At 38.6% G+C, this 27,651-nt stretch overlaps 1 protein-coding gene across 4 annotated transcripts in view; it reads right to left on the bottom strand.

Annotated features, from left to right (window-relative positions):
- KATNAL1 (katanin catalytic subunit A1 like 1) overlaps window positions 1–25,607 on the bottom strand; it is a 36,238-nt gene extending 10,631 nt beyond the window's left edge. Inside the window, exons 1-8 of one of the 4 annotated variants that reach the window (XM_020788573.3) lie at window positions 25,359–25,607; window positions 21,467–21,642; window positions 18,888–19,048; window positions 15,929–16,094; window positions 9,123–9,250; window positions 6,079–6,184; window positions 1,902–2,060; window positions 83–209 (exon numbers count right to left, since the gene is read on the bottom strand). In XM_020788573.3, the coding sequence (XP_020644232.3) occupies window positions 83–209; window positions 1,902–2,060; window positions 6,079–6,184; window positions 9,123–9,250; window positions 15,929–16,094; window positions 18,888–19,048; window positions 21,467–21,628 (1,009 nt within the window). In that variant the 5' untranslated portion in view covers window positions 21,629–21,642; window positions 25,359–25,607. Of the gene's footprint in view, window positions 1–82; window positions 210–1,901; window positions 2,061–6,078; window positions 6,185–9,122; window positions 9,251–15,928; window positions 16,095–18,887; window positions 19,049–21,466; window positions 21,654–24,963; window positions 24,982–25,187 lie in introns of those variants that run through there. The other 3 variants (XM_020788574.3, XM_078390000.1, XM_020788576.3) reach the window with 3 other exon arrangements.
- Window positions 25,608–27,651: the final 2,044 nt, after the last annotated feature.

Here is a 27,651-nt window from a genome sequence, read left to right as displayed (position 1 = left end):
TTGCCTCCACTGCTTCTCCACTGCTAGAGCACAAATATTAAAAAAAACAAAAAACAAAATGTAGATACCAAACACTAGTTACCATCCATTTGAACAAGAAGTTCAGACTTGACTCGTCGGCTTGCCTCATGTTCGTCAGAAGTGCCTCTGCGGCTACAAATAGAGTCTATTTCATCAATAAATATTGTGGTAGGTGCATAAAATCTGGCCTTGAAACAAAAAGAGCAGGAACTTACTTAACAGAAGCATAAATGAAACTACACCACAACACTGACAATTATATTTGACAAAGATAATGTGGTGGTAACGAAACCTAAGAGCACCATCTACATATCAACTACAATATCAACCCCATTTTGAATAATATGTTATAGAATTCCTGTCATTGCTGACTAAATTAGAGCACAATGATAGTAGTGCAGTGGTTAAATCGCTGTACTGCAGCCAAAACTGTGCTCACCACCTGGGGTTCAATCCCAGATAGCCAGCTCAAGGTTGACTCAGCCTTCTATCCTTCCGAGGTCTGTATAATGAGTACCTAGCTCGCGGGGGGGGGGGGGGCAATGTGTAGCCTGCATAATTAACTTGCAAACCGCCCAGAGAGTGCTTGAAGCACTATGGGGCGGTATATAAGCAGCACACTTTATAATCACTAACATAGGATGCACTCTGAACTAAAAGAAAAATCATCAGAGTACAACATGCAGTAGGCAACACCACTGCAGTACTGGTCAACTAGTAAATGATGTATGTATGTACTCCATATGAAAGTAGTACTACGAGTAGTATATAGAAAACATCCAGCATTTTTTATTTTTAAGATGTTTACTTTATATAAGTCATTTTTTATTTTATAGAGCTTTATCAATTGTGTTATATGTAAATCAAGTTATATATGTTAAGAAATTTCTTTACAATGTTGCAGACTCTGTATCAATAAGATGTATTTTGTATCAATTCTACTATTATGAGAAACAGAAAAACAGGAGTGCTGCCCTCCCATTCTCTCTAGGGCTGGAGAGAGAAAGAGAGACAGTCTGCTTGTGTTATCAGACCTCATATGTATTTCTTTCTCTTTCGAAAGAGTTTCACTGCATAAAATTGGAACTAAAGTTAGCCTGGCCTCATAGAGTTTAACATGAAATTCTACAAATTACAACTGCTGCATAAAATAAAAGAGGAACTTGCAAAGTGAGACATGAAAATACTGTATTTGGAAGAAACAAAAAAATAGCAGGCTGAAAGGTGAAGAAAGATGTTCAAAGAAGAGCAAAAAATCAAAGAAAGCAGCAGAAGCTAAATTAGTTTTGCCCAGGGATCTGTTATTTTGAGCACAGTTAATATTGTTTCAGAAAAGCTGTGTTTATTACAGCCACTGTAGAGAGAAATGGTGTTTGTTGGTGCAATCTGGTGGGGGGGTTTATTCTGCACTTAATGGTCTTATGGAGGGGAGGGTCTTTTTAAGAATAATAAGTATTACTTCTCAAGCTTAAAATTATGGCATGTCAGCTCTGCTACATTTGGGTGCCCCACTTGTGCAATCTGCTACTTTAAGCCCTAGGTTTCTGACCCAAGGCACAAGGCTCCGATGAATTTGGTGCTGAGAAGCCTCTCTGCAGTAACTAAAAAGGCCTAAATCCAACTGTTAGTCCAAAATAGAGAAGAACTCTTGAACCAATGGAACTCCCATAACTGTTGACTTACTATGTTCTCACTTATTCAGTGAGTGTACTCTAGTTGAGACTAACTAGATTCAGAGTACAATACTTCTAGAATTTGACACACTTCACAAACAATCCTGACAATTTGATTTAATGGTTAGATTACATCTGAGACAACATGTTGGAAGGTCACGGATATTTGTTAAGTATCTCAAGTACTTGAGCATCAATAACACATACCATCTCAAATAACAAGCGGACTAACTTTTCGGATTCGCCTCGATACTTTGATGTCAGAGTGGAGGAAGATACATTGAAGAAGGTTGTTCCACATTCTGTAGCAACAGCCTTTGCCAGCATAGTTTTGCCAGTCCCAGGTGGACCAACCATCAACACTCCCTAAAATCAAAGACAAACAACTAAATACAAAGAGGCAAGGTGAAAGTACATATACCACATTGTGGGGATACTCAGTCTGTGTACTACTGCAGCAAGTTTTAATGCTCCCCACAAGTTAATCTGCTACTTTATGAAGAAATGTCTCTCATGAAAATAAAGAGATGACTGTTACATGACAGATTTTCCAGAAGCAATGTAGATTTCAGTTCACTCTCTGCAATCACAAACATTTACTGCTCTAGAAATTGGAACTTCCATAAACAACCATTTTGCATGATTTGGTTGCTTGAATATTTTGCATTTTCTCACTCCTTATCTCTAACCAGTACTTCGGATACACTAATGCTATGCACAATTTTCAGCTATTGGCAAATGTGGGGAAATACAGAATATCTTCTATGAATTCTATATACAAAACCAAGTGTCCATGCAACATTTTCATATACCCTTTGTACAGATATTGTACACCTAATGGCCACAACAATCAGTTTATATTATAGAAGAAAAGTGAAAAAGAATATTTCTGATACATTATAAAGCATAAAAAATACTTTGAAATATTTACATGACAGTCCTGGTCAAGTGCAACTGGAAAGCTGGAAGAGATAATCTCCTCTGGCAGGATAACAAACTTTTAAGATTCATAGTAGCCTTCATTCAGGCACATAACTACTTGCAACATATGTGGGCCAATAATGAAAAGAACAACTGAAATTAACCCAGGATTTTAAAATTCTATTTTATTTAGAAGCCAATATAACTTATTTACCCTCTGAAGTTAAGGAATTGGGGCACCCAAAATTTAAATACTATTTTTAAAATGAAAACATAATGTTTCTGAAAACAACTCCACAAATAGCCTCCATAGCTTATTCTCCTTTCCCCCTTTTTTATTCTGAGACAGTAAGCTCAGAACCAAACTACCATACTTAAGTCTGCCTTGTAATTCTCAAAGTTTCAATCTGGAAACTAATGGTGCCACCTTTGTATGCTAACATAGCATTTATCTTTTCTGTAACAGCTATTTAAAATGATGGAAGGCAAGTGAGGCTAGGAGGAAAGAGAATCTCATTGTCATATATTTTTAATCTGTCTCCAATTCACACCATTAAATACTTCACAACAGACACTCAAATATTTACCAGAACCACACATACTGCATGAAGCAGAGTAGGACCATCTGCAGTAAAAACTGGTGTTTTACTGTACAGCATTATATTACCTCAAAGAAGCACACCAATTAATTTAAGGACTTGCTTTTCGTAATACTTGCTCATCATGCATTCTGCTGTTATGGTCTATCTTCCTCCCCTTGCACCCCCAATAAGATTGGATTATTCACTAACAACAGCTTTCTAAAGAAACTCCTTTATTTTTAGGGTAATCAAATTATTGCTGCACATCACAGCAGACTTTCTACAGTTACAATAAACGAACCACTTAAAAACTAAACACAATGCAAATTAGACCTTGTCTTTTCTTTACAGAAAAAAAATGCTTTGGAAGACAGACAAAGTAAACAGTTATAAAAACAAATCAACTGAAAATGCAATTATTCAAAAATTGTTTTCTATTCAAATTCTATAGCCATAATGGACTCACTGTGTCTAAATTTTTCCATTAACTCTTACTACCTCTATAACTATTTAGTCACTTTCCTAATGCAGACTTCAGTGTGCATTTACAGGTAATTAAACCGCAAGTGCACATATTCTTTCTATACAAATTACAATTCTTAGCTTGCTTAAGTTCTCCTATAATTGAAGGTAAAGGTCACAGGAAATAAATAGTGTTGATTCCTGCAAGATATATTTGGCTACAGTGATGAAGTGTGTATGTTTTAGACCAGTGGTTCTTAACCTTTGTTACCAGGATGTTTTTGAACTGCAACTCCCAGAAACCCCAGCCAGTACAGTTGGTGGTGAAGGCTTCTGGAAGTTGCAGTCCAAAACTCCTGAGTAACCCAAGGTTAAGAAACAGTGGTCTAGGCCACTGGTTCTTAACCTTGGGTTACTCAGGAGTTTTGGACTGCAACTTCCAGAAGCCTTCACCACTAGCTGTCCTGACTGGGGTTTCTGGGAGTTGCAGTTCAAAAACATCCAAGTAACAAAAGTTAAGAACCACTGTTTTAGACCACAAAGTCAGGTATTTATTTTTCACATTTTATGTCTCTCTTTAACAATATTAACACAGGACAAAATAAATCCTGAAATTAAAACAATTATGAAATATAACCAAATAACAGTACAGTACCAGTAAACAAAAATAATAATGAAGCCTGGTAAAACAGAAATGAATTTGTCTAGCACCAGTGTTGGTGTTAAGCAGGCTTTTCTGAGGAGGACACCCTACACCTAATTAAAATAAAAACACTGAGACATCTAATCATGGAACTCTAATGCCTCACTTCTCTTGACATTTATAAATCACACCTACAGAAGAACCCGTGTCTTCATCTGTATGATATTCCATTTACACTGGACAATTTTCCAGAACTGAGTTAGTAACTGTGTACAAAACCTGGCTATTTCCTCTCTATGTGAATTCTAAGCCACTACAAGAAAGTGGAGTCTCATAATTGATGGCTAATTATATTGCTTCACACAAAACTTCTACTTTCCCTCTGGCTCTGTCAAGTTTAGGAATTTTCCACTCAAATCCTCAAACATGTGGTGGGGGAGGTAGGTGTTTTTTGATGTAACTATAAAATGGTTATTTCTGGATGCTGCACCAAAGCTAGTTGAAGAGTGAGAAGCACTAGAGTGCTTCTTGGCTCGAAGAACACTTCAAAAAAGAAGCTAAAAGGGCAACTCTCTGATGTCTACAAGTATCTATCTACAAATGCCTGGATTTACCTGAGAGAAAAGCCATCTTTCATTGTGAATGCCTACTTTGGAAATAAAAAGCAACTGCCTTGAGAAGGAGGGCCCTGAGCATACGAGAATGCAGCTGGCTGGGCTTGTGTCTTATTATGACAAGTGCCTGACACCAAAATCTGTTTACTTTTGTCGCCCTCATAATTAAAAAACTATAACCAACTTAACTTGAAACACAATCAGAGGTCTATAGGAAAACATTATTCTATATTCTTCTGATTTTTCTGAAAAGCTCTCAGGTCCTACTCTCACATATTTGATAAAATTTCCCTACAAATATTAGTTTAGATAAGAGAGAACAGCTGCACTTGGAATCTATACACAAAGTAGGTCTTCTAAGCAGGGACTAGTGATCATAGATTTTCTGCTCTCTGGCAGCCTACCATCTCTTGAATGAATCACCAATAATGGTTATAACAAATGGTCCAACTCCTCCTAACTGCCCTTTGCCTACCAACAAGAACACCGATCCAATGATAGGATGGCTGCCTTTATAACACCAACGATATCCTTCATTTCTGCAGGAATTAGAGACTGAATCTGGTCCAAGTTAAAAGTAAAACAAAACTCAACCTCAAAACAATCCTGGCAACTAAACTGTGTTGGGAAATTTGTGGTTCCCAAATAACACTGAATGTGAGCAATGTTGTCTACAAAGATGGTTGAAAATGAATCCAAAAAAGCTTAATGGTACTTTATCTTTTGAAACATGGTAAACAAGAATTTGCCAAGCATTCACGATCTGCAGCAGCTCCACAAGAGGAGACTTTGCTGGAGAAATGGCAACAAAGAAAGATTTCTCTGGAAAGAATGCCGACAAGAGCTGAGTAGGGCAGTTGAGGACAAGGCATTTTTGAGATAGCTATTCATAGAATCACCATGAGTCAGAGGCGATTTGACGGCACATAACAATAACAATGCCTTGTATAGCCAAATCCAGTTGTTAGTCCCAAGAGAGCAGACCTACCAACTGAACAGGACCTTTTTATTACTGTCGATCAAATTTAAGATTCATCTCTGCATTTGGCCAGTTTGTTACATAATGAGACATCTAACTGCACACTGCTGTGCAAGGCATGTATACACATTTATGTCTGTTAACAGCACATAAATGAATACGGGCTAGAATAGGAACTTCTCACCTTCCAAGGTCGCCTGATCCCTTTGAAAAAATCCGGCATCCACATTGGAAGAACAACTGCTTCTCTTAATAACTTTTTGGCTTCTTCCAAATCTGCTATATCATCCCTGTGTAACAGCAAATAAGATTTAGACCGTTAAAAATCCTGCTTTTTAAAAAAGATAAAATATTTCATTTTACTTATGTAATATAAGTGATAGCATGGTTTCATGAAGTACACATATATTAATAAACCAATATTCTGAAAAATTATCTACCATATGCAAGACATGGAGGAATATGATTTTCAATTCATCCCATCACAAAGGTGTTCAAGTGAAGAATATATTTCCTGAATATAACATCAAGGCACTTTAAAGTCTCCTCATGCACTGCTGCTTACTTTAATACTGAACCCCTGGACAACTAAAATACCCTAAAGCAAGAATGGGCAGATATCAGGCTTGGGCAATCACTTTTGATTATCAGCAACAACAGCCTTGTAAAGATTTAGAATTAAAGAGTTTTGCACCAAGGAATTTGTTCTGATCAACTAAATGGGGCTCATAATGCTTCTACACAAAAATCCGCCATTCATTATCCTAAACCTTTCTATTTTAAACAATATAATAGGAGTGGGGGGTGCTAAGTTTAAAAAATAATTTGGAGTCACATATCTTTGCTTATCTGCTGCAAATCATCCCGATACCTACCAGAAGATGCTGATCTCCCTTCTATCTACCCTTACTATGTGATCAAAATTTAGCAGGTAAGATCCTAAATGGACCTATAGGGCACAAAAAATTTTCTCGGTACAATCCATTACTCAGCATAAATGTAAAAGGAGGTGATACTTTGTTAGATCATTAAAAAATCTTTTATTAGATCATTAAAAAAATCTGAACACCTAACATTTGATGTAATCCATCTTTAAGCTGTGCACCACAATTTTGTGGAAGGTCACATAAAATATATGTAAGAGTTCCAAAAATTCATGGCAGATGATTGTGCCAGTTCTACTTCTTAAGATGAGTTAACATGCTGGCTGGAAAATTCCAGCCAAATGCTACCTGGGATGCAGTTTGAAACCACTCTCTCCAAAAGTTGTTTGCAGCCAACATTTGAAATCACCTTAAGAAGCAGACCTAATACAATCATATCTTTTGTCTTTTCTGAACAATAAAATCTTGGTGCACAGCCTGAGGAACATGGAATACTATCAAAAGATAACTGCTCGATTTTTATGGGTTTAATAAAGGCATCACCTGTTCTTGCATTTCTATTAATGACTACAGAGCCTTTTTTAAACTTTTTCTTCTCTCATGATATAGCACAATGGTCCCCAACCCTTTTCACACTGTGGACCAGTTTAGTATGTGGGCGGGGGGGCTGCATGTGTTCATGCATGCGTGGGCGGGGCGTGCGGGCATCCATGTGTGTATGTGGAGGAGCATCTGTGGGTGGGTGTGCGTGCAAAGGAGTGGAGATCTGTCTCCGTGGCCCAGTCCTGCCATGGCCTGCTACCGGACCATGGACAAGGGATTGGGGAACCCCTGATATAGCACACTTAGCAAGGGCTTTTCAGGTTCTTGCCTCTTAAAATGGATTAGATAGTTGTTTGAATCCAGATCAGATACCAGTATTTTCCAACCATGGGTCTCCAAATGTTCTTGGACTAAAACTCCCAGAAGCCTTCACCACTAGCTGTGCTGCCCAGGATTTCTGGGACTTGTAATCCAAGATTATCTGGGGACCCAAGATTGGGCACTACTGGGCTATACAAACATGTCTTCCTAGCCTCCAAAGTAACCTCAAAATAAGAAAGAACTATATCCATGTCATTTCATGACTTCTAAGGTAGTTGTTGTGGGTTTTTCGGGCTCTTTGGCTGTGTTCTGAAGGTTGTTCTTCCTGACGTTTCGCTAGTCTCTGTGGCCGGCATCTTCAGAGGACAGCACTCTGAGAGCACAGAGTGCTGTCCTCTGAAGATGCCGGCCACAGAGACTGGCGAAACGTCAGGAAGAACAACCTTCAGAACATGGCCAAAGAGCCCGAAAAACCCACAACAACCATTAGATCCCGGCCGTGAAAGCCTTTGCGAATATAATTCTAAGGTAGTTCTTACATCATCACATAACAGTTTTTGAAAATACTTTCATATGGTGGATGGCTGTCACATACAGCGGTGGTCCCCAACCTTGGGCCTCCAGATGTTCTTGGACTACAACTTCCAGAAGCTTTCACCACCACCTCTGCTGGCCAGGATTTCTGGGAGTTGAAGTCCAAGAACATCTGGAAGCCCAAGGTTGGGGACCACTGACATACAGCACCCACTCTGCATGAGGATTTTCTCTACTAAATGAGGAACATTCACATCAGTGCTGCAGATCCTCCACATAATGGAAACATGCAAGAGAAGGGGAATTTTCACAGTTGCTACACGAAGTCACTGCCACATGGATGGGATTTTGTGAAATTATATTTTCACAAAACAGATTTAATGCAAGCCTCCATCTTCAATCTGCATCAGTATCATAAATGTAAAAATTTTCATAGTTTCATGCAACTACAGTCTCATAGACTGATACAAAGTCACTTGTATTTTTTGGATAGGAATATGCTTTTATCGTATCTATGGTGCTCATAGTATTGCCGATGTATGGGAAATGGTTGTCGCTATCTATAGTGAAGAAAATATACTCTCAATGTAAATTCCAGAAAGGTAAATGTGTTTGTAGTAGAGTGCACTTAGACTCTAGTCCACAAAATCTTTATGTTGCCAGAATTTTCTTTTTTTGTTTTTGTTTTTCTCATTATTAGTTTTCTTTATGACTATAGAACCATTAGTGGGTGGCAGACTGAATTAAGTATGAATTCTCTCTGGTCTTTAATTGTAAGATCTGCTATTAACCATAGGAAGCATTGAGGTCATTAATTCATAGAGTCATCATAAGATGGAAGCAACTTAATGACATGTAACAAGCAACAAATTGCCTCAATGTGAAGGATTACAAAATATGCACCATGGAAGATAACATTTCCTCTTTTAAGAAGAAAGCACTATACCAATGAGTACTTAGATTCCTTGACACAATGTCTCTTTCAAGAGCTTCAACCAGATCTTTGTCATATCCTGCTCCATCAAATTTCTGAATTTCACCATCACCAGCACCATCCTGGGGGATCTTCTTTCCCTAGATCAAGGTGTTGGAAGGAAACCAACCAAAAAATGAGCAAACAAATAAAGTCAAATATAAAACAGTTCCATAGCTGTTTCTTTTATCTTTCTCTTCAACTGTTATCTGGACCTCTTTGTCAACATAGTTCAAGACATAATTTCAAAGGACTAAAAAAGCATAAGGAAAGTATGAAATGCATGTGTATACGAAGTGTCTATGCAATAATACATCAGGGAGGAAGATATGGGGAAAAGATTACATCAAAAAAATTGGGGAAAATTGGGAAATTGGGGTCAGAAACTGACAAACACCACAACGGAATTATGCTCTTAGAATTTCTCTTGTCTACATGCTTTGTTTTAAATGAAAATATGAATTATGGTAATTGACAGCATATATTCAAAGGGAAATACTTAAAGGTGCCTGAAAACAGAAAAGCAGTGTGAAAAGCTCTGAAATTTACAATGGTGCTAGAGATTGAAGAATATTATGCAGATGTCATTCTCAAGGGAGAAGAAAGGAGGAGAATTTTCAGGAGATGACAAAGCTGTGAACCACCTAGAGCTACTTTCTATTTGTTTTCAAAAGAGGTATATAGGATGAAGTAGGCAAATACTTTTAATGTTTAATCTATGTGTATTCTACAACAATTTCAAAGCTACATGGCCAGAAAGTTTCATAAGAGATGCCCCCTGGTGCTTACAATATTAATAGTAAATGTACATTCCTATATTATATTAAAATTGGTTGAGCTTGGGGGAGGAGGAGTTTTAGACCTTAAGCAAATACCTCTCGAGGGAACAAAAACTTCTTGATAAACTAGAAACAGTTTTTCTGTGAAACATGAATTTTAAAAACCACATAAATAATGAGATAGGAGGAGAGAACCAACAGCTTTGCATAAACTACTCTGAGCTTTCCAAAGCAATGTTAGGAAACAAATATAAAATATTCTGTGGACACTGTAAGACATTTCTTAAGAAACCCTATTGACTAGATGTATTCCTATACCTACAATATGCTGGATATGTACAGCTTCTGACCACAGCTGATCCTATGGGACATAAGAATCTTTTCATTTTATTTAAAATTCAACCTAGATTACTATCTTCTTACACATTCTTCCTAGTAACCAAGTATGTTCAAGTGCACACAGCAACAGCAATACTATATTGTTCTATTAGGACCAGAAATGACCACAAACACTGGTTTGTTTTAGTCCTACCAGGAAGAATTGGAAAGTAGTTATTTTTTTATATACTCTGATCAAACAAAATAAGCATCCATAGTTACTGGGAGAAGCTGTGAAGGGAAAAAAGACTAGATAAAGCCTGGGAGGGGTAGTTAAGCAAGACAAACAAGTTAGGAAAATTAGAGAGTAAGAAGTGAGGAACTAATGGTGATATTTCATCCCAATCCCTTCTGGAAGCAGCATATGGCTTTCCAGGATCTTTTTAAGCGCATTTTTTTTTAAAAAAAGGACAAATAAAAGAATTACAGTATTTATACATTTCTCATCGACTTTTTCTTTTACCAAAAAAAGGACATACTTACAACCTCATTCAAATCAGGAAACTGTTAACAAAAGGATGCTGAAACATCAAAGGGAAACAAGGAAAAAGGAGGAAAAAATGAAGAAGAAAGATGGTTCAAACTGTTCTCCGGACTTCCAGGTCCTACTTGCAAGCCCATTTATCGGCAGTGCCCTACAGCATCTCAAGGGAATGAGTGAATACAATGTCAACTACCCATAATCACGTTCATGTAGCTGCCAAAACCTGAATGTTCACAAAACCCTTTCTCTAGTTTGAAATGTTAAGTATAAGCATTTCTTTTCTGCCACCTACTGACCAAACTATTCAAATTAAAAGAATTACCAGCAGTGTACCTGATCAGTAATATTGGGAAAGACTAAGTGAAGTAAAAAGTTTTTAGTTAAAGATCTCAGTAATTGGCAGAGTTCCTGGGGCAGTGTATTCCAAAGGGCAGAGACATGTATGCTATAGGTCCTTTTCTGTGTGGCCACCAAACAATCAAAGGAACACACTGGCACCATTACAAGGGTCACCATTAAAGACTAACAAGATCAGGCAAGAACATTAGAAGCAAGGGTCTCTTAAATATCCTAGTCACAAATTTGTTTCAGCTTTTGCACAATAGCACAAGGCTAAAACTAGTGCACCACCAGTGCCTGTCCCTCGAGATACTACATTTTTCTATAACAACCTATGCCTAATCCCACTTTGATTAGTGAAACGTATATTTGAAGAGTGTTTGGAAACTTCAGCCAATCGAAAATGTAGCACACAGACTGCTGATCTGTGCTTTACAAGGCTTCAGTGGCTAAAGCCAGTGCTATAAGTAGACATTGACCAAAACAATCTAAGCATTTACCCAGCCATCCCTTCTAATAATGGTCATCTACCAGGGAGACCAAGCTTGATTCCATTCGAACGCCAGGGCTAAACAAATAATGAAATGAGTTGGGTAACTGGTCTTACTGAAGAGTGCCTGCCTCTCTGCAATCTTCCTTAAAGGGGTTGGGGGTATTAATGAGAAAACTGTTATAAATCAGAGAATACAGGATGTATAGCAGAAACTGCACCACTACCTCTTTCAAAGCAGTAGGCACTTACAAGCATAAAATAAGTGTTAATCACACCCTGAACTCATCAGTTGCAATGCTTCAGCTACCTTTTATTATTCACAAGGGAAAAGAATCAAGAGGGCACATAGATGCAATACTATGAGAACCTAGTCCTTGTCATCAGGCCACAACAACTCAAGCTGATCCCACAAGACAGGCTTAGCCTCAAGAGAATCTGTAACAAAAGTGGTGTCAGACTTTTGCCATAAGCGTGATTGTGGGATGATGTGGTGACCAGGAAGATAATGGGTATATATGGCTATGGGTCCTCCACTCTCTCCCTTATTTCTCACCAAGCACAAAGCAAACACTGTTTTTAGAGAAGTATTTTTAAGAAGTATTTTCATTGGGCCATGTTCTCCTCATTCTAATCAAGACCCCTGTGAATAACAGCAACATAGATTTGAACTCAGGCCTTAATGTACTTTTAAAACTCTGACACTATCCACTACTACATAGCAATGGAATTAGTTGTGCAAAATTCTTTCCTTCTTGTTTCTAAACTATTTAGCAAATACTCTATTTAGCAAATGGATCTCCATACTTCAAATACCAATCATGCTGTCAAAAAAAACACCAGTGGAAAAAAGTAACAAAAGGAAAACAACCAGCCAAACAATAAAGAAAAATAAGACTTGAAACTTGTCTGAAAAAACAATCCCATGCACATAATTCCAAAGCTATTTCTCATAACCTGTAGATAAAAGTCAAAGTCTATATGTAGCTCAGCAGGCTGGTACACCTAAGATCATGACTTCAAATCTCCTCTGTGCCTCCTAAAGGCAGGGATGGCCTAGAGCAGTGACAGCAAACCTTTTTGGGCTCGCGTGCCCAAAATGAGTGGGGGGCGGAGAGAAACCAGTGCTTGTTGCTCCACCCAGAACACCGGAACCGGAACCGGCAGTTGCAGGGGGAATCATGGCGACGGACGCAGAACAGGAAGAGAAAGGGGGAGGAATCATGCCAATGGACACAGAACAGGAAGAGAAAGGGGGAGGAATCATGGCAACGGACACAGAACAGGAAGAGAAAGGGGGAATCCTGTCTGCAGCCACTTCAAAAGGTTTCTATCCACAAGGGCAGGTGAGAGGGCCACTAACTCATCGCATGCCAGAAGAAAGGGCTTTGTGTGCCACTTATGGCACACATGTCATAGGTTCGCCATCACTGGCCTAGAGCATGTGCCCTCCTACCTATTCAGCCCTGGATAACTTGCATGGTCCTGCAATATGACCAGAAGGACAAGTAAACATCTTTATATCTACAAAAACCTGAGAATCAGAATTGATTTGGCTGAATCTAATTATTTTTTATCATATAGATAAAGTGAGGACTCAGCTTAATAAGTCTCAGTTTATCAGTACAAAAGCAGTTCCAACATTAGTTTATACTATCTATCCTGCTGTCTTGCTCTATAGTACAGTGGTGCCTCACTAAACGATAATAATCCATTCCACTGAAATCGCTGTTTAGTGAAATAATTGTCTAGAGAAAAGCATTCCCCCATTGGAATGCATTGAAAACTTTTTAATGTGTTCCAATGGGGAAGAATCGTCATTGTCTAGCAAAGATCGGCCATAGGAAAGCTGCTTTGCGAACCACCGATCAGCTCTTTAAATTGCTGTCTTGCGAAGCTTAGGTCCCGAAAACACCTGTTTTGCGAGCGCGGAGGGAGCTGTCAAAATCATCTTCTAGCAAAAATCGGTTTGCGAAGCAGGGACCAAACATTGTCCAGCAAAATTCCCCATAGGAATCACTGTTTTGGGAATCGCTATAGCGATTGCAAAAAGTCAATGTCTAGCGAAAAAACTGTCATGTGGGGTAACTGTCTAGCGAGGCACCACTGTACATTATTTTATATTATTTTGTAAGATTATAAGATTTTGAATTTTCCTGCTTGCTTTTCTCTTTCTTGAACCAATGTCATCCCATCTTTCTTGAACCAATGTCATCCCATCCCCTCACTGTAAAATTTCCTAGACCTGTATTCTTAACATACTTAGAGGTTAAGTAATGCTTTTTTTCTTACATATATTTATTTTTTAAAAACTTAAACATTTTTCCATGCTTTTTAAGTAAGGTTAATTAAAGTTATAATGCCTTATATTTTTAAATTATGTGATTTGGAGAAATATTCTTTGTTGTTTTAATGTGCCTTTTTAGGATATTAAGCTCTTTTATTTTTGGATTCAAACATGATTTTTATTCTATATATAACTAATAGTTTTGTATTTGAATGTCTGCAGCTTCTCATAGTTGAAGGTCTTTTATATGGCAAGCACACCTGTAACTTTTCATACGTTGTAAGGATGTATTTTCAAATACACTTCCCCCTTCAACAGTATGGGGATTAGGAACACTAGACCCCCATGTAGTTCAAAATCTTTGTACAAATCCTATGTCCCCAGAAACGTCACTACAAAGCATAAACAGTTGATTGTTTCCCTCTCTTATATAAACACACACACACACACAAACACAATCTATTGGGGTTCTATTCCATAGTGTTGACAATCTTTTCCATACACTACTGTGTGTAATGAGCCTTAAAGGTCCTTATTGCCCCCTGATCGAGAGGCTGAATTACAGATGTTGTGCTGGAGGCAAGTAGACCACTTTGAAGCATTCATTGTTGAATCCATGGGGTTCTGGGTGTCCAGGGTCATAGTATTTCTCGAATATTTATTTACTGAATATTTATTCCATTTAAAAAATCCATGTAGAACCAAAATCATGCTGTTCAGACTCATGCAATTCAAGGGAGAAGTACCCTATATACTTGAGTATAAGCCAACCCTAATATAAGCCGAGGCACCCAATTTCACCACAAAAAAACTGGGAAAACTTATTGATTCGAGTATAAGCCAAGGGTGGAAAATGCGACAGCTACTGGTAAATTTCAAAAATAAAAATAGATACCAATAAAATTACATTAATAGAGGCATCAGTAAGTTAAATGTTTTTGAAGACACTGCCCTTCTGAGCTGCGAGACACACTTCACTGCCTACAGAAGGAGGACTCATACCAGATGCTGCGCTTATCTACTGCTCTACTGCTTCGTAACAAGATTGAGGGAGACAGAGGATGGAGGAGGAAGGTGGGTACACAGAATATGCAGGAGGAGGAGGATGGGAGTGTCCTGGAAGCGGAAATGCAGTGTACTTAACCCGGGTCATCGGACCACCCACAGAGGCTGCAGGTGTCCATAGATGAGCAGGGGAGTCCGGAGAACACCCACACTTCAGGGGAGAACATGTAATTTTTGACACTGACTCGAGCATAAGCCAAGGGGGTGCTTTTTCAGCAAAAAAAAAATGTGCTGAAAAACTAGGCTTATATTCGAGTATATATAGTATATTTGTGCCTACAGTTTTTCTCAAAACTATAAGGCTGTCTTCATTATATTTTGACTTGTTATTTTCTGAAGTAATTTAATGCATATGGAACATAGAAGCAATGTAGATTTTTAAAAAGCTTGTAGAATTAGACAAGTTGATATTGCCTGAAATTATTGCAACAATGAAAAAACCTATACTTTGACATATGCATTTTGATTTGATTGTTTGTGATTGTCTGCTTTCATTCTGGAATCTATCCTTTACTGGGATGCCAGCTACAACAAACACAAGCTTCTGATCCCCCCCCCCCCCCAGGAGGACAATGAAATTTTATAGGATTCCTTGCAGGGATGGGGTTCAGGCATTAGCTGAGCTAACATGAAAATGGCAGCTTTGAAATTGTTTTCCTCTACTGGCTGTAGAGTGGTATATGTATAGTTTAGGTATATTAGCACAAATCAGACTAAAGGGTTCACTATTCATATTTTTATACAAGTGAAACAAAAGTCAAGTCCAAAAAACCTATAAACAAAACCAAAGCAACATTAAAAAGAATTAGTTTAGAAATGGCAGAGATGAAAATAAAAGAGCTCTTTTTTTCACATATGACACCTTCCTTCCATCTGTATCCTAGCCCTAATTGCTGAAGATCACTGATATTACCAGGCTTCAGTATGCTTAACGCAGATTGGATTTTGGTTTTTTACCTTTTCATCTTTTCCTTTTGCTTTGGAGTCCCTCTCTCGGCTGCTGGCTGGTTTTTCATTTTTTGATATTGGTTGAGCTCTGCCCACAGGTCCGCGCTGCAGCCCAGGTGATTCTCTCCTCAAAGGTTTCACTTCTCGATTTGGTCGTTTTATCTGAGGTGGAGCTCTGTCAAGTGACAAACACACACTTGTAGGATCTGAGAAACAAAACAGAATACTGCCCTGCTTGACATCTAACTCAATGGGAAAATACTGCATTCAGAATGCACAGGTTAATATGAGAGGAACCCATGGGTGAATGGCCACATTTGAATAAGAGATTAAAGGAAGATAGATCTTTGGCCTTCCAGATGAAAGACAGAATTCCCATCAACCCAAGCTGCAAGGCTGGTGGTAAGAGATTTGTCATAAGGATTACAGTATAGTCTAAAACATCTTGAAAATCAAACTGTTCCCTGTGGTAGACTGAAGTGGGGTGAACAGTCCAGGGGTTACATAGGCCTCTCAAAAGCTGTTGGGGATCCCCAGTGATCTTAGAACTTAAGAACGTAATCTAAGAAGAGCCCTGCTGGATCAGGCCAAGGGCCCATCTAGACCATCTTCCTGTATCTCACAGTGGCCCCACTAGATGCCTCTGGGAGCACACAAGCCAACTAGATACCTGTCTCCTGATCCCACTTCCCTTTATCTGCCATCTGCAATGGATGTTTCCTCCAGAAATCTGTCCAGTCCCTTTTTAAAGGCATCTAGGCGAGATGCCACCACCACTTCCAGTGGCAAGGAGTTCCAGAGACTAACAACACATTGGGTAAAAGAAATATTTTCTTTTGTCTGCTCTCACTCTCCTAACACTCCATTTGAGTGGATGTCCCCTGGTTCTCGTATTCTGTGAGAGGGGAAAGAGCTTCCTTCTATCCACTTTATCCATCCCCTGCATAATTTTATATGTCATGTCCCCCTCAGGCACCTTTTCTCTAGACTGTGTAGGCATCCTTCAGTCTCGAGAGACCATGGTAACGTGCTCTGAACAGAGGTCTTGGAGCAGCATCTAGTGTGGCTGAGAAGACCAATACAAGAGTGACAATCCCTTACACACTGAAGACAAATACAATCTGACCCCTGTCCACCTCCCTGATTTTGCTGGTTTTGGGACTGCCTCTTTGCCTCGGCCTGCTGAACAAGTGTCTCTTCAAATTGGAAGAGGCCATGATACCCTGCCTGCCTCCAGGCAGAACACTCAGATGTCAAAGTTTCCCATCTGTTGAGGTCCATTCCTAAGGCCTTCAGATCCCGCTTGCAGATATCCTTGTATCACAGCTGTGGTCTCCCTCTGTGGCGCTTTCCCTGCACTGATTCTCCATACAGGACTCTCTAGACTAAAGAGCTGCAAACACTGTAGTCTTTCCTCATAAGGGAGGTGACAAAGCCTAATAATCATTTCAGTTGCTCTCTTCTGCACCTTTTCCAGTTCCACTATGTCTTTTTTGAGGTGCAGCACCAGAACTGTACGCAATACTCCAGGTATGGCCTTACCAGAATTTTGTGCAATGGCATTGTAATGTTACAATCACCTTTTTAATGATACCTAGCATGGAATTAGCCTTGTTTACTGCTGCCCCACACTGGGTTGATACTTTCATCAAGCTATCCACCAGCATACCAAGATCTCTGTCCTGATCCATAATGGACAGCTCAGAACCCATCAGCTGATAAATAAAGTTTTTAAATTTTGCCCCAATGTGTATTACTTTACATTTTCTTATATTCAAATGCATTTGTCATTTTGCCACCCATTCTCCCAGTCTGGAGAGGTCCTTCTGGAGCGCTTCATAATCTCTTCTGTTCTTCACCACCCAGAAATCTTCAGAATTTCTTTTAGTTAAAAAAAAGTCAGTGTTGCAATTTCTTTCTGAGATTTGGCTGTTTAATTCTATTAAAACAGTACTGGATATAAGTGTTGCCAATGCTTATTGAAAGAAGAATGTTTCTTCCCTAGGTTTCTCTTCCTTTATTATTTAAGCAGCCTTTTCAAGCCTTTGTTATTTAAATAGCCAGTTTAAATTTAATTTAATTTAAGTTTCAGTGGGTTGGGGGAAATGGTTAAACAATTTTATGAACCAAAATTAATATTTTTCTCATTATACTTAAGTCTGAGTAGGTTTCTATGGGAAAATGTTATTCCTTATTAACATTATAATATTTCAAAGATTGCCCACTCCCTGCTATACTAACCTGCAATAGCAGTCCCTTCCAATATTAGGCAGATACTCAAAATGAACAGTTTTTTTTTAAAAAAAATCCCAATAGAACAGATCCAAATTTTCAGAAATCAGCTTATTATATCTAAGTAACAGGAAAACCAGAGGATATGAGAAAAGCATTGAAACAGGAGTATATGGTAGATTTTAAAAAACAGATAGTAGAACAACTAGGAAACCACAGCTGACGCGAGAGAGAAATCAGTAATCAAAGGCTAACGTCAGAGATCACATCAAATTATAATTCAGATACCTTAGCTATGGCTTGAGTAATATCCAAAGTAAGAAAACTTTGATAAGTTTTTGATACGCCAGCAAACCAGAATCAGAAATTTTGGTTTGAAGCAGATTTCAAACCTGCAATAGGCATAAGTGACAGTTTGCCAGAATATCTTTGCATTACAGTTGCAGCTTTACCTCCAGAGCCATATGCATCACAAAACAACAAGAATAAACCATTGGTGAGAAATGAAAAACAAAAGCGCTCAAAACAGATGTAAACCAGTTTTGTGCATCTGCAAGCTCAAATAATTGTTTGGGTTCTGAACCATGGCTTATACAGTCCACCACTGTTTAATGCAATCCCTGAATTGAGCCAGACATAAGCAATATCAAAGCCACAGCCACACAACAAAGAAGAAATACAAATGGCTATTAGACTACAGTATTTGAATATATAATCTTGTTTTAAGCCTTATTACCTGTGCTCAGCTGGAACAGGTGGCGGCCAGACAGCTGGATCCCTAAAATGTTCATCTTGATATGACACAGGAATATCTGTAGGTTTGTCTATTTTAAAACTCTCTAAAGTGTTGACAATGCTCTTCACTTGCTCATATTCTTCCAATAATTCTTGCCGAACCTTGAAAATAAACAAATTTCTTTATCCTAAATCATTCCTCAGCCCATTATGTAGCTCATATATAAAAGAATTAAGAGCAACAAATTAGAGAAGGCGTAACATCACATAATTTAAAGCAGATGGGGGAAGGTCAGACTGCAGTCCATGTATTAGTTGTTGATTAATTTTTCTTGCACCACCTACAACCTAGAGGTTCCTAAGATTCCTATATACTGTATAACAGATTGAATTGGACAGGTCTTCTTCTGATCCATGATGGCACTTTTTATGAAAGTTTAACTGCACACTTAAGATCTTTTAATATAAATTAATTATGCCTTAAAAGAGTTTTAGAATGCACTCTTGTTTTGTACAAGAGCTGGATCATAGGATCATAGGTATTCTAGTTCCCATCCCAAAAAAAGTAGGCTATCTGATATCTAACAACTAGGGTAGAAGATGATGGTGATGATAGCATAACTCTAACTCTACAATCAATTACCATGCTTTTCTTTACAACAGGGCTGGCACTTTAAGAACCTCCAAATATTCGTCATTCAGCTGCTACTCCCATTTGCTTTAGCCAGCCCTGCGAATGATGGCAATTACAGTCCAACAACATTTGAAGGGCCACAATATACCAGATAACTTATTTTATACTTCTCATGTATTTATGCAAGTTTATATAGAATAAGATCATAAATTATCCAATATGTTCTGCAACTTATGTGCACATCCAAATAGGATTAAAACCTATTAAACGTATAAAATCAAATATCACTTGCTTTTATGGATTGAGCTTTGTATTCAGGGGAATTTCTGCAGTAAAAGTAGTATTTTTTTTTCCTGGTTGAAGTGTTTTCCTTAACCTTTCAACAGAGCTGAATATAAAGTAAAGACAAATTCATTTGGTCACATTAGTTTCATGTTGTCTTTGCTGCTGCTGCTTCCTGTCATATTTCTTCTCACATTTCTCCCCCACTGTTGAAATGTAGACCAAAAGCTCTTGGAGGCTCAGATTTCACACATAATCACAATGTGTATGTGCACATTACATTTCATAAAGAAATTTTTAAATGTGTTGCACTGTACAGTAAATGCAATATATGGCTTGTTCTCGTTCCTATTGTGATCAAAGACTGGAGCATTTCGATAATTTTTAAAAGTCGTTCTCCAACAAAATCAAAGGATTACCCAGGGAAAGATAACTGAATGCCATCATAAGCTTACTAAATCAGAAGGACTAAATGGTGTCATGCTCCAGTAAACTTTAAAAAGATATAATAGTGCTTCCTACATAAGGTAAAGGTAAAGGTTCCCCTCGACAAATTGTCCAGTTGTGTCCGAGTCTAGGGAGCAGTGCTCATCCCCATTTCCAAGCCGTAGAGCCAGTGTTTGTCTGTAGACAGTTTCCGTGGTCATGTGGCCAGCGCAACTAGACACAAATCGACATTACCTTTCCCACCATGGCGGTACCTATTTATCTACTCGCATTTTTACATGCTTTCGAACTGCTAGGTTGGCAGGAGCTGGGACAAGCGACGGGAGCTCACTCTGTCGCATGGATTTGAACTGGTGATCTTTCAACCTTGCAGCCCAGAGGCATAGACAATGGACTAAATATTGATTCCCAGGAGTATTAGCAGAAAGAATTAAGTTGCTGAGTAACAAAGAACAAAAGATAGTTCATAGAAGGAGGATTGACATGTACACTGTTGTACAGACAGAATGGTCCATGAAATGGATTATCACAGACATGGCTCAAACAATATCCACAATTCAAATGTGCAGCTGGAATCACATGCATCTAGCACTTGCAGACATCACATATTTGTCATAACTATAACTTTCTCAGGCTATGCACTTAATGCCACCATAGGTCTCAATGATTACCAATTTTGTAGCCTTTCTCCTACCTAACAGCTTCTGCCACAATCACTAGGATTACCTGCATTTAGAGAAAGAACATTTTTGTACAAACACTGACCCAAGCACTGCACAATCATCTATAATTGACACTGCAAGATCCATCTTAGGAGGCAGTACGAATAGCCCAAAAAAGTCAAAAGGAGAACAATGCATAAATGCAGCAAAGCAAAACTATATACTGAAGTATAAAGAGGGAACGAAATGTTCATATTTTGTATAAGATGTGGTGCTGCAATTTTGTAAATATCTATTTTTGTTCATTTTCTTTGTAGGAATAGTTGTACCAGGCAAGGTTAAACTGACCAGTATTAGAGATTTTAGGGGAATAGGCTTTTTTAAAAACAAAAAAAGACTTAATGAATGACAACTGAAGGCTTTTCAAAAATGATGTGATCTGGCCCACTCATAATTTTTAATACTATAAAATTCTGTATTGCCTATTTAATATAATACGTGTTTTAAGTTTCTGTCCTATAGACAGCCATTGCTAGCGACATCAAATTATCATACCTGTTGCCATTTTCCCTTCAGTGCTGGATCTCTGATTGACTGACAGTGTCGCTGAATTTGCTGGATGACACCCTGGTAGTAAACCATTGAGGAGTCGTAATTTCCCAAAAGTGCATATTCTCTTCCTTTTTTAGCATTATCACAAATCTCAGCCAAATTCATCTTCCTTGGAAAACCTACAACAGAACTCAAATTAATGGAAATAACATTATTGTTTACAAAGCTAAACAACTTGTTCAATAGGCATATCTATACCTGTTTTATTATTTTCCATTATATACAGTACTATTGCCTTATTACTTAAATCTACAGTCAGCACTGAAAAACATTTCCAGCCATCTCTCTTACTTCTAGAACTTCAACAAGAATTGCCCACATACCTTCAAGGCTATATTCACAGCTGTGAGGACCGGAAACCTAATCTTAAGAAAACATAAACTTTTGACAGTCAGCTGTAGGTTATTCCTCCTCTCCAATGAACCTATTATATGACAGATTACATGTTTTGCTTAAAAAGCATAGCTCACGGGTAAGGTTTGGATATTTATTTATTTATTTATTTATTTATTTATTTATTTATTTATTTATTTATTTATTTATTTATTTATTTATATTTTTAATTATTTTTACTGCTTCTTTTCCTTTAAAAGGACCCAAGGTGGATTACACACTAAAAAGGCAATACTGTATTTAAAAGCTTAAAAAAAGCAATTATACAAATATTTTTTAAAAATTAAACAAAAATTAAAAACTATAAATAAAATCATTACTAAAACACATTTAAAAGCAACAAAGTACAACAATCCATTAAAAAAAATATTCACACAGTCACTAAGGAAAAGCCCGCCTGAAGAGAAAGGTCTTCAGCTGCTTGCATAAGGCCAGCATAAATGGTGCCAGCCCAGGCTCCTGTGCGAGGGACATCCGGAGTGGCAGCAGCAACAAAGAAAAGCCATCTTCATCAAAAGTACCCATGAGGATTGTGGGACCAAGAGAAAGGCCTCTCCTGATGATCTTAGCTTTCAAAAGACCTCAAACTTGCTCACTAGACAAAAAGTTGGCCTTATCTTATTTTTGTAAACTCCAGATCTTGTAAACAACACTATGCTGAATGACAATCATAAAATAGTCAAAATGTGACGTGTGTGGTGATATTCTAAGCTTCCATCTAGCAATGTCCTTTTTTGTTTTAGTGTACTGAATTGCTGATTACTGGTTGTTGGCCTCTTTCCAGGGAATCATTCTGAGCAAATTAATGCACTTGAGAACCAGTAAAGCCTTCAGAATGCTTCTGAGAACCCAGCCTAAGAAAGGCTGATGTCACCCAAATATTTTTGGTACAAGGAAGACATGTGTCACTACTATATATGACATCATTACGATAAAAAAATTATCATATTGTCATCTCAAAAAACAGACCCAATACATCCGGAGGTCAAGAGAATGCATCTCAAAATGAGTCCTAATAAAACCTTCCTCATTTCAAATTCAGATGAAGGCAGAAAAACGCTTCATGAAGATGCTCATTTTTCAAATATATATTCTTACAATGTCCACCATTCCTTGTTAATATTTTTTCTTTTTTCTTCTACTTCTAGAGAGTGTGCAAATCCTTGAATCTCTTGGAACTAAGAGAGAACATAACAAAAGAAACCAAGTCTCATGCTGTGCTGCTAGTTGAAAAACTGTATGTATTTGTCATGTTGGTCCAACATGTGTAGCTGCAGTGAGCGGCTAAGGCTAAAGGTGTGCCAGTTTTAAACTGTGATGTAGTGGTTAGAGTGCTAAATTGGATCCAGGTTCAAATTCCCACTAATCCTTAAAATTAATTGGGTACCTTGGACCACTCTTCTTTTTAAGCCTGACCTACCTTGCTGGTTATTATAAAAATAGAGAAAAGATGCCTACATATATAATCTTGCACTCACTGATGGATTAGAAATGCAATTAACAAAGAAACAAGACACAAATCAAAATTCATTCTTTTAAAATATCACCAGTGCAGATGCATTGTTAGAAACATTTTTCAGACATAATTGTGATCCACATATTTATATTTTCTCATTTCGTTTTCTCACTGTTTCTCATTCTCCAAAAGTAAAATAATCAGAGAAAGACTGGCATATTCTCTGACTTTTTAAAAACCCATAACTCACAATGATTGTACCTATTAGAGTGAATAATCAATGGTCCTCGCCACTGGTTATATTAGCTAAGGGTGATGGGAGTTGCAGTGCAATGAATTCTGGAAGACCACAATGGTCACCACTGTATTACACTAAGTGTCTGCAGCCTTAGGTCCACAGATATTGTTGGACTTCATATCCCAGACATCACAGCATGACATGGTCACAGATTTTGGAAGCTTGCTACATCAACATCTGGAGGACTCAAGGAAACTACTGCATTTGAATATACATCAACAGCTATCATGTGTCATTCATACCAGTTATTTAAAAAGAAAAGATATCTAGTACCAGGGTGGATAAAAGTCAATGATTTTTTAAAATCAAATTGTTTTACATTAAAATTTAAATCACAATTTGAATTTAATATTTTTGTAATTTTAATTGTCAAAAACAAATCCACCCTGTCTAGCAGCAGCAATAATATTATCTCTGTGACCAGCCCCAGTTAGCAATTTGGCTGCAGCATTTTAGAAATGCTGAAGTTTACAAACACTTTCCAGTAGCAGACCTATATCAAGTGTGTTACATTAATCTAACTGGGATGTAACTAAGACAGGTGTCATCATGGTCAGATCAGACTTCTCCAGGAACATAACATCTTTAGTAGCTGTTTCATGCCTCCTACAACTCATCAGAATGCATATAAGGGACAATTCACATAACTGTATGTACGCAACATCTCTGAAAAACCACAGGATTCTTGAAATGTCTCATTAGTTACCACTAACCATTCCACATTTGTAAAGCAGTGCATTTGATGATGACCAGAAGCAATGTTCCTTAAAACGCTGCCAACCTTTGCTAATATGATACAAATACAATCACACACAACATGGGTCTGTTAGTGTGCTGCCAAGCACTTTATTAAATAAAAATATTTTTAAAGATTCCTGAGAAAAACAATTTTTAAATATTCACCTCATAAGTTTTTTTTTTCAAATAGGATGTTGATAAAAAGTCTGCAGCCTCAATCACAGACGCTGCAACACACATCTGGTTTCACCGTATTGCTTGTGTTTACCAATTTTCAGACTGGTATTTGTTTGACCTTTTTAAGTATGTGTATATTTACTGTTTTTTAGCATTAAATATTGTCTTTTAATGATAATAAACCACCTTGGGGTCCTTTTTAAGGAGAAAGACAGGATAAAAATATTTTAAATAGATAACTCTCCTTTGTTCCACAGCATCAACTCAGTCCCACAGAAATCATTATACATCACAGTGTCCCCTTTTTGTTGATTTTACAGCCTTCGCTTCTACCTCTTTGTCACTTAAACGTCTAAAACCGCTGCCTAGGCAACTTACACTCCAAATGATAAAGGCCTCATGACAGACACTGAATCAGAGAAGGGGAGGAGCCTCTCTGCACCGTTATATAGGCGCGGTCCCTATATAAGCAACCGCTTCCCCAACCACCACCTAAAGATAAATGCTCTCCGCCTTTGCCCGCAGGCCCTCCCCGTTACCGACCCTCCTGTCAGAATAAGAGAGCGAGAGGGAGACCCACGGGAAAAATTAACAACACGAACCTGCTGCCCAACCCAAACACCGAAGCCTCTCTGGGATTTGTAGTTTCTTTTAAGCAGGCGTCTCCTCAGGCAACCAGACAAGCCGAGAGCCAATCAAACTACCCTTCCCATCATGCTTCGCGAGAGGGAAGAGGGAATCCCTGTCTCCCTGGTCCCCTTTTACTAGCTTACTTGAAGCAGAACAAACGCCTATTTTTTATGAAATCCGGCGGCTGGTTATTCCCGTCTCGAAGGGTTTGTGGCTTCGCATCCTGAGGACCCGGCCCTGCTGCGACGGGATGCGAGAAAGGGTAGAATGGCTCTCGGCCTGTTAGCGGACCGGGCCGCGTCCTTCGAGTGTTCGTGGGCGCGTAGGCGCGCAAGGAGAGAAAAAAAGGGGGGGCGCAGCCCTCCAGCTCCCTCAGCCGTCGGCGTGCGCGCGCGGTAGTGGCGGCGGCCGGTTACCATGGAGGCGCGCGCGCCCGCGCGGAAAGGGTGGGAGGGAAGTGGACGGGAGGCGTTGAGAGCGCCGGTCGCTCCTCCCTCTGCTGGTGGGAGGGAAATCTGAATCTCTTCACAAGGCTGGTCATCCCTCCTCACCTGCCTTTTAAGCAACCAAAGAAAGATTAGTGTTTTCTGTGGCTCTCCAGCGGGGAGGAATGACACCGTTCCTCTCCAAGTCAAAGTGCAGAATACTGAAGGCCAACCCGATTGTTTTGACCTTCGAGGGAGACTATCCCAATATAGTCATATATTGGGCTATTTTCCCTCGAAGGTCAAAACAATTTGGGTAGGCCTTCAGTAGCGGTTTTATTTTAAAAATAAAATAGGGTTTTGTTTTTGAAAAACATTTCTCCTTAAAAAAGACCCAAGGGAGCTGACATCATTGAAAGACAATATTTAAAGCTGAAAACAATGAGTATGTATAACCATGGCTTACATTATTTAAAAAACTAAAGCAAAGAACAATGAGTATAAAAAGTCAGCTTACATCGTTAAAAGACAATGTTAAAGCTAAAAACAGTAAGTATGCAAATATTGAAAAGGAACAAACTGGATTCTCAGCCATTTCATAGCACCTGAACTCACCTGCTGCACTCTGCCTAACTGGACAACTGGCCTTTCTCTTCAAACTGGTGTCCTTAAGTGACTCTTAACTTTATTCATGTCCCTCCCACTGCCACAAGGTGAAAGCAGAAGCTTTCAAGATGTGTACACAATACTGTACAAGAACACTCGATTTTACTTTAGGTGAATTTGAGTGTTTTAATGTTTGATTATACAGTACTTGATTTTTTTTCGTCCGTAACTCAAAGCTCCAAAGGCCACAAGTCGAAGCAATATTTTGCAACCGGAGCTTTTCGTAACTCGAACATTTCCTAAGTAGGGACGTTCGTAAGTTGAGACGTCACTGTACACCATCGAGCAATCCAGGACTCACTACAGTACAGGAGTGTGCTCAGGACACAGACTCTATAGACATGGATCTTGGTATAATGCCCTATATAGGAACCTCTCTAAGCACTATGATTCCAACAAAGCGCAACAGACACCAAGACCAGGATAGAGGACCTCCCGTTCAATGTTGTGGGTCTGTTCAACGCTAAGACAGATGATATGATGGAAAACATTCATAAAATGAGAAAAACAGTAACATCTTATGTACCACAGCAACCCTACCAATATCAGAAACCTTCCTACAGAAAGCCATATTATCAACAATAGCAGTACCAATATCAACCCTTTTGCCCTTACAAGCAGCACCATCAAGAAAGACCCTACCAGTTCACATCTAACACTGCTCCACAATTCAGACAGCAGCAATCCCAGAATGCATTTTGTATGCAATTGTATGCATTTCATGAACACTTTCACTACAATATGTCTTTATACTATATTCCCTAAAATATGCATTTTTGTACACAGATTTTGAGCCAAGAGCTGCATCATGAGATTCAAGGTGCAGCAGAATTTAAAGAATTCATAGGCATCCTTCAGTCTCGAGAAGCTATGGTAACGTGCTCTGTATGGAGGACTTTGACACTGTATGCAAAGCTGGAGTGTCCTCTCCAGAGCACAAAGCCTGGGTAAAATAATATGGAGGATAGGCTGTTACCCAAGCAGCAAATCCCCCCTCTCCACATCGCTGAAATAGTCCAATGGAAAGGCAAGAGCCAATACATCTGGTTCCAGTGATGTCCAGGAGTTGCCAGAACGACACGAACTGCCTCCGGGACTCCGGCTCCGGATTTTGCCTCGAGGTTGACTCCTGAAGACTTTTCCATCAGTGGATATAGTCACAAGGCAGTTGAGGTTTGAAATCAGAGTTTTCCTTCTCCTAGATGGGCTGCCTTCCCAGGCTAACAAGCCCCACTTACCCGGTACTACAAAATTACTGTGTTCCAATATGCATGTTATATAGGAAGTATAAATTAGTTCCATTTGCTGAAATATGACAACTAAACTAAACTAAACTAAATTCTCT

Source organism: Pogona vitticeps, chromosome 3 (assembly GCF_051106095.1).
Source record: "Pogona vitticeps strain Pit_001003342236 chromosome 3, PviZW2.1, whole genome shotgun sequence".
Lineage (NCBI taxonomy): Eukaryota > Metazoa > Chordata > Lepidosauria > Squamata > Agamidae > Pogona > Pogona vitticeps.
The sequence above is the reverse complement of the archived record's forward strand: the minus strand, read 5'-3'. Positions and strand labels throughout refer to the sequence as shown.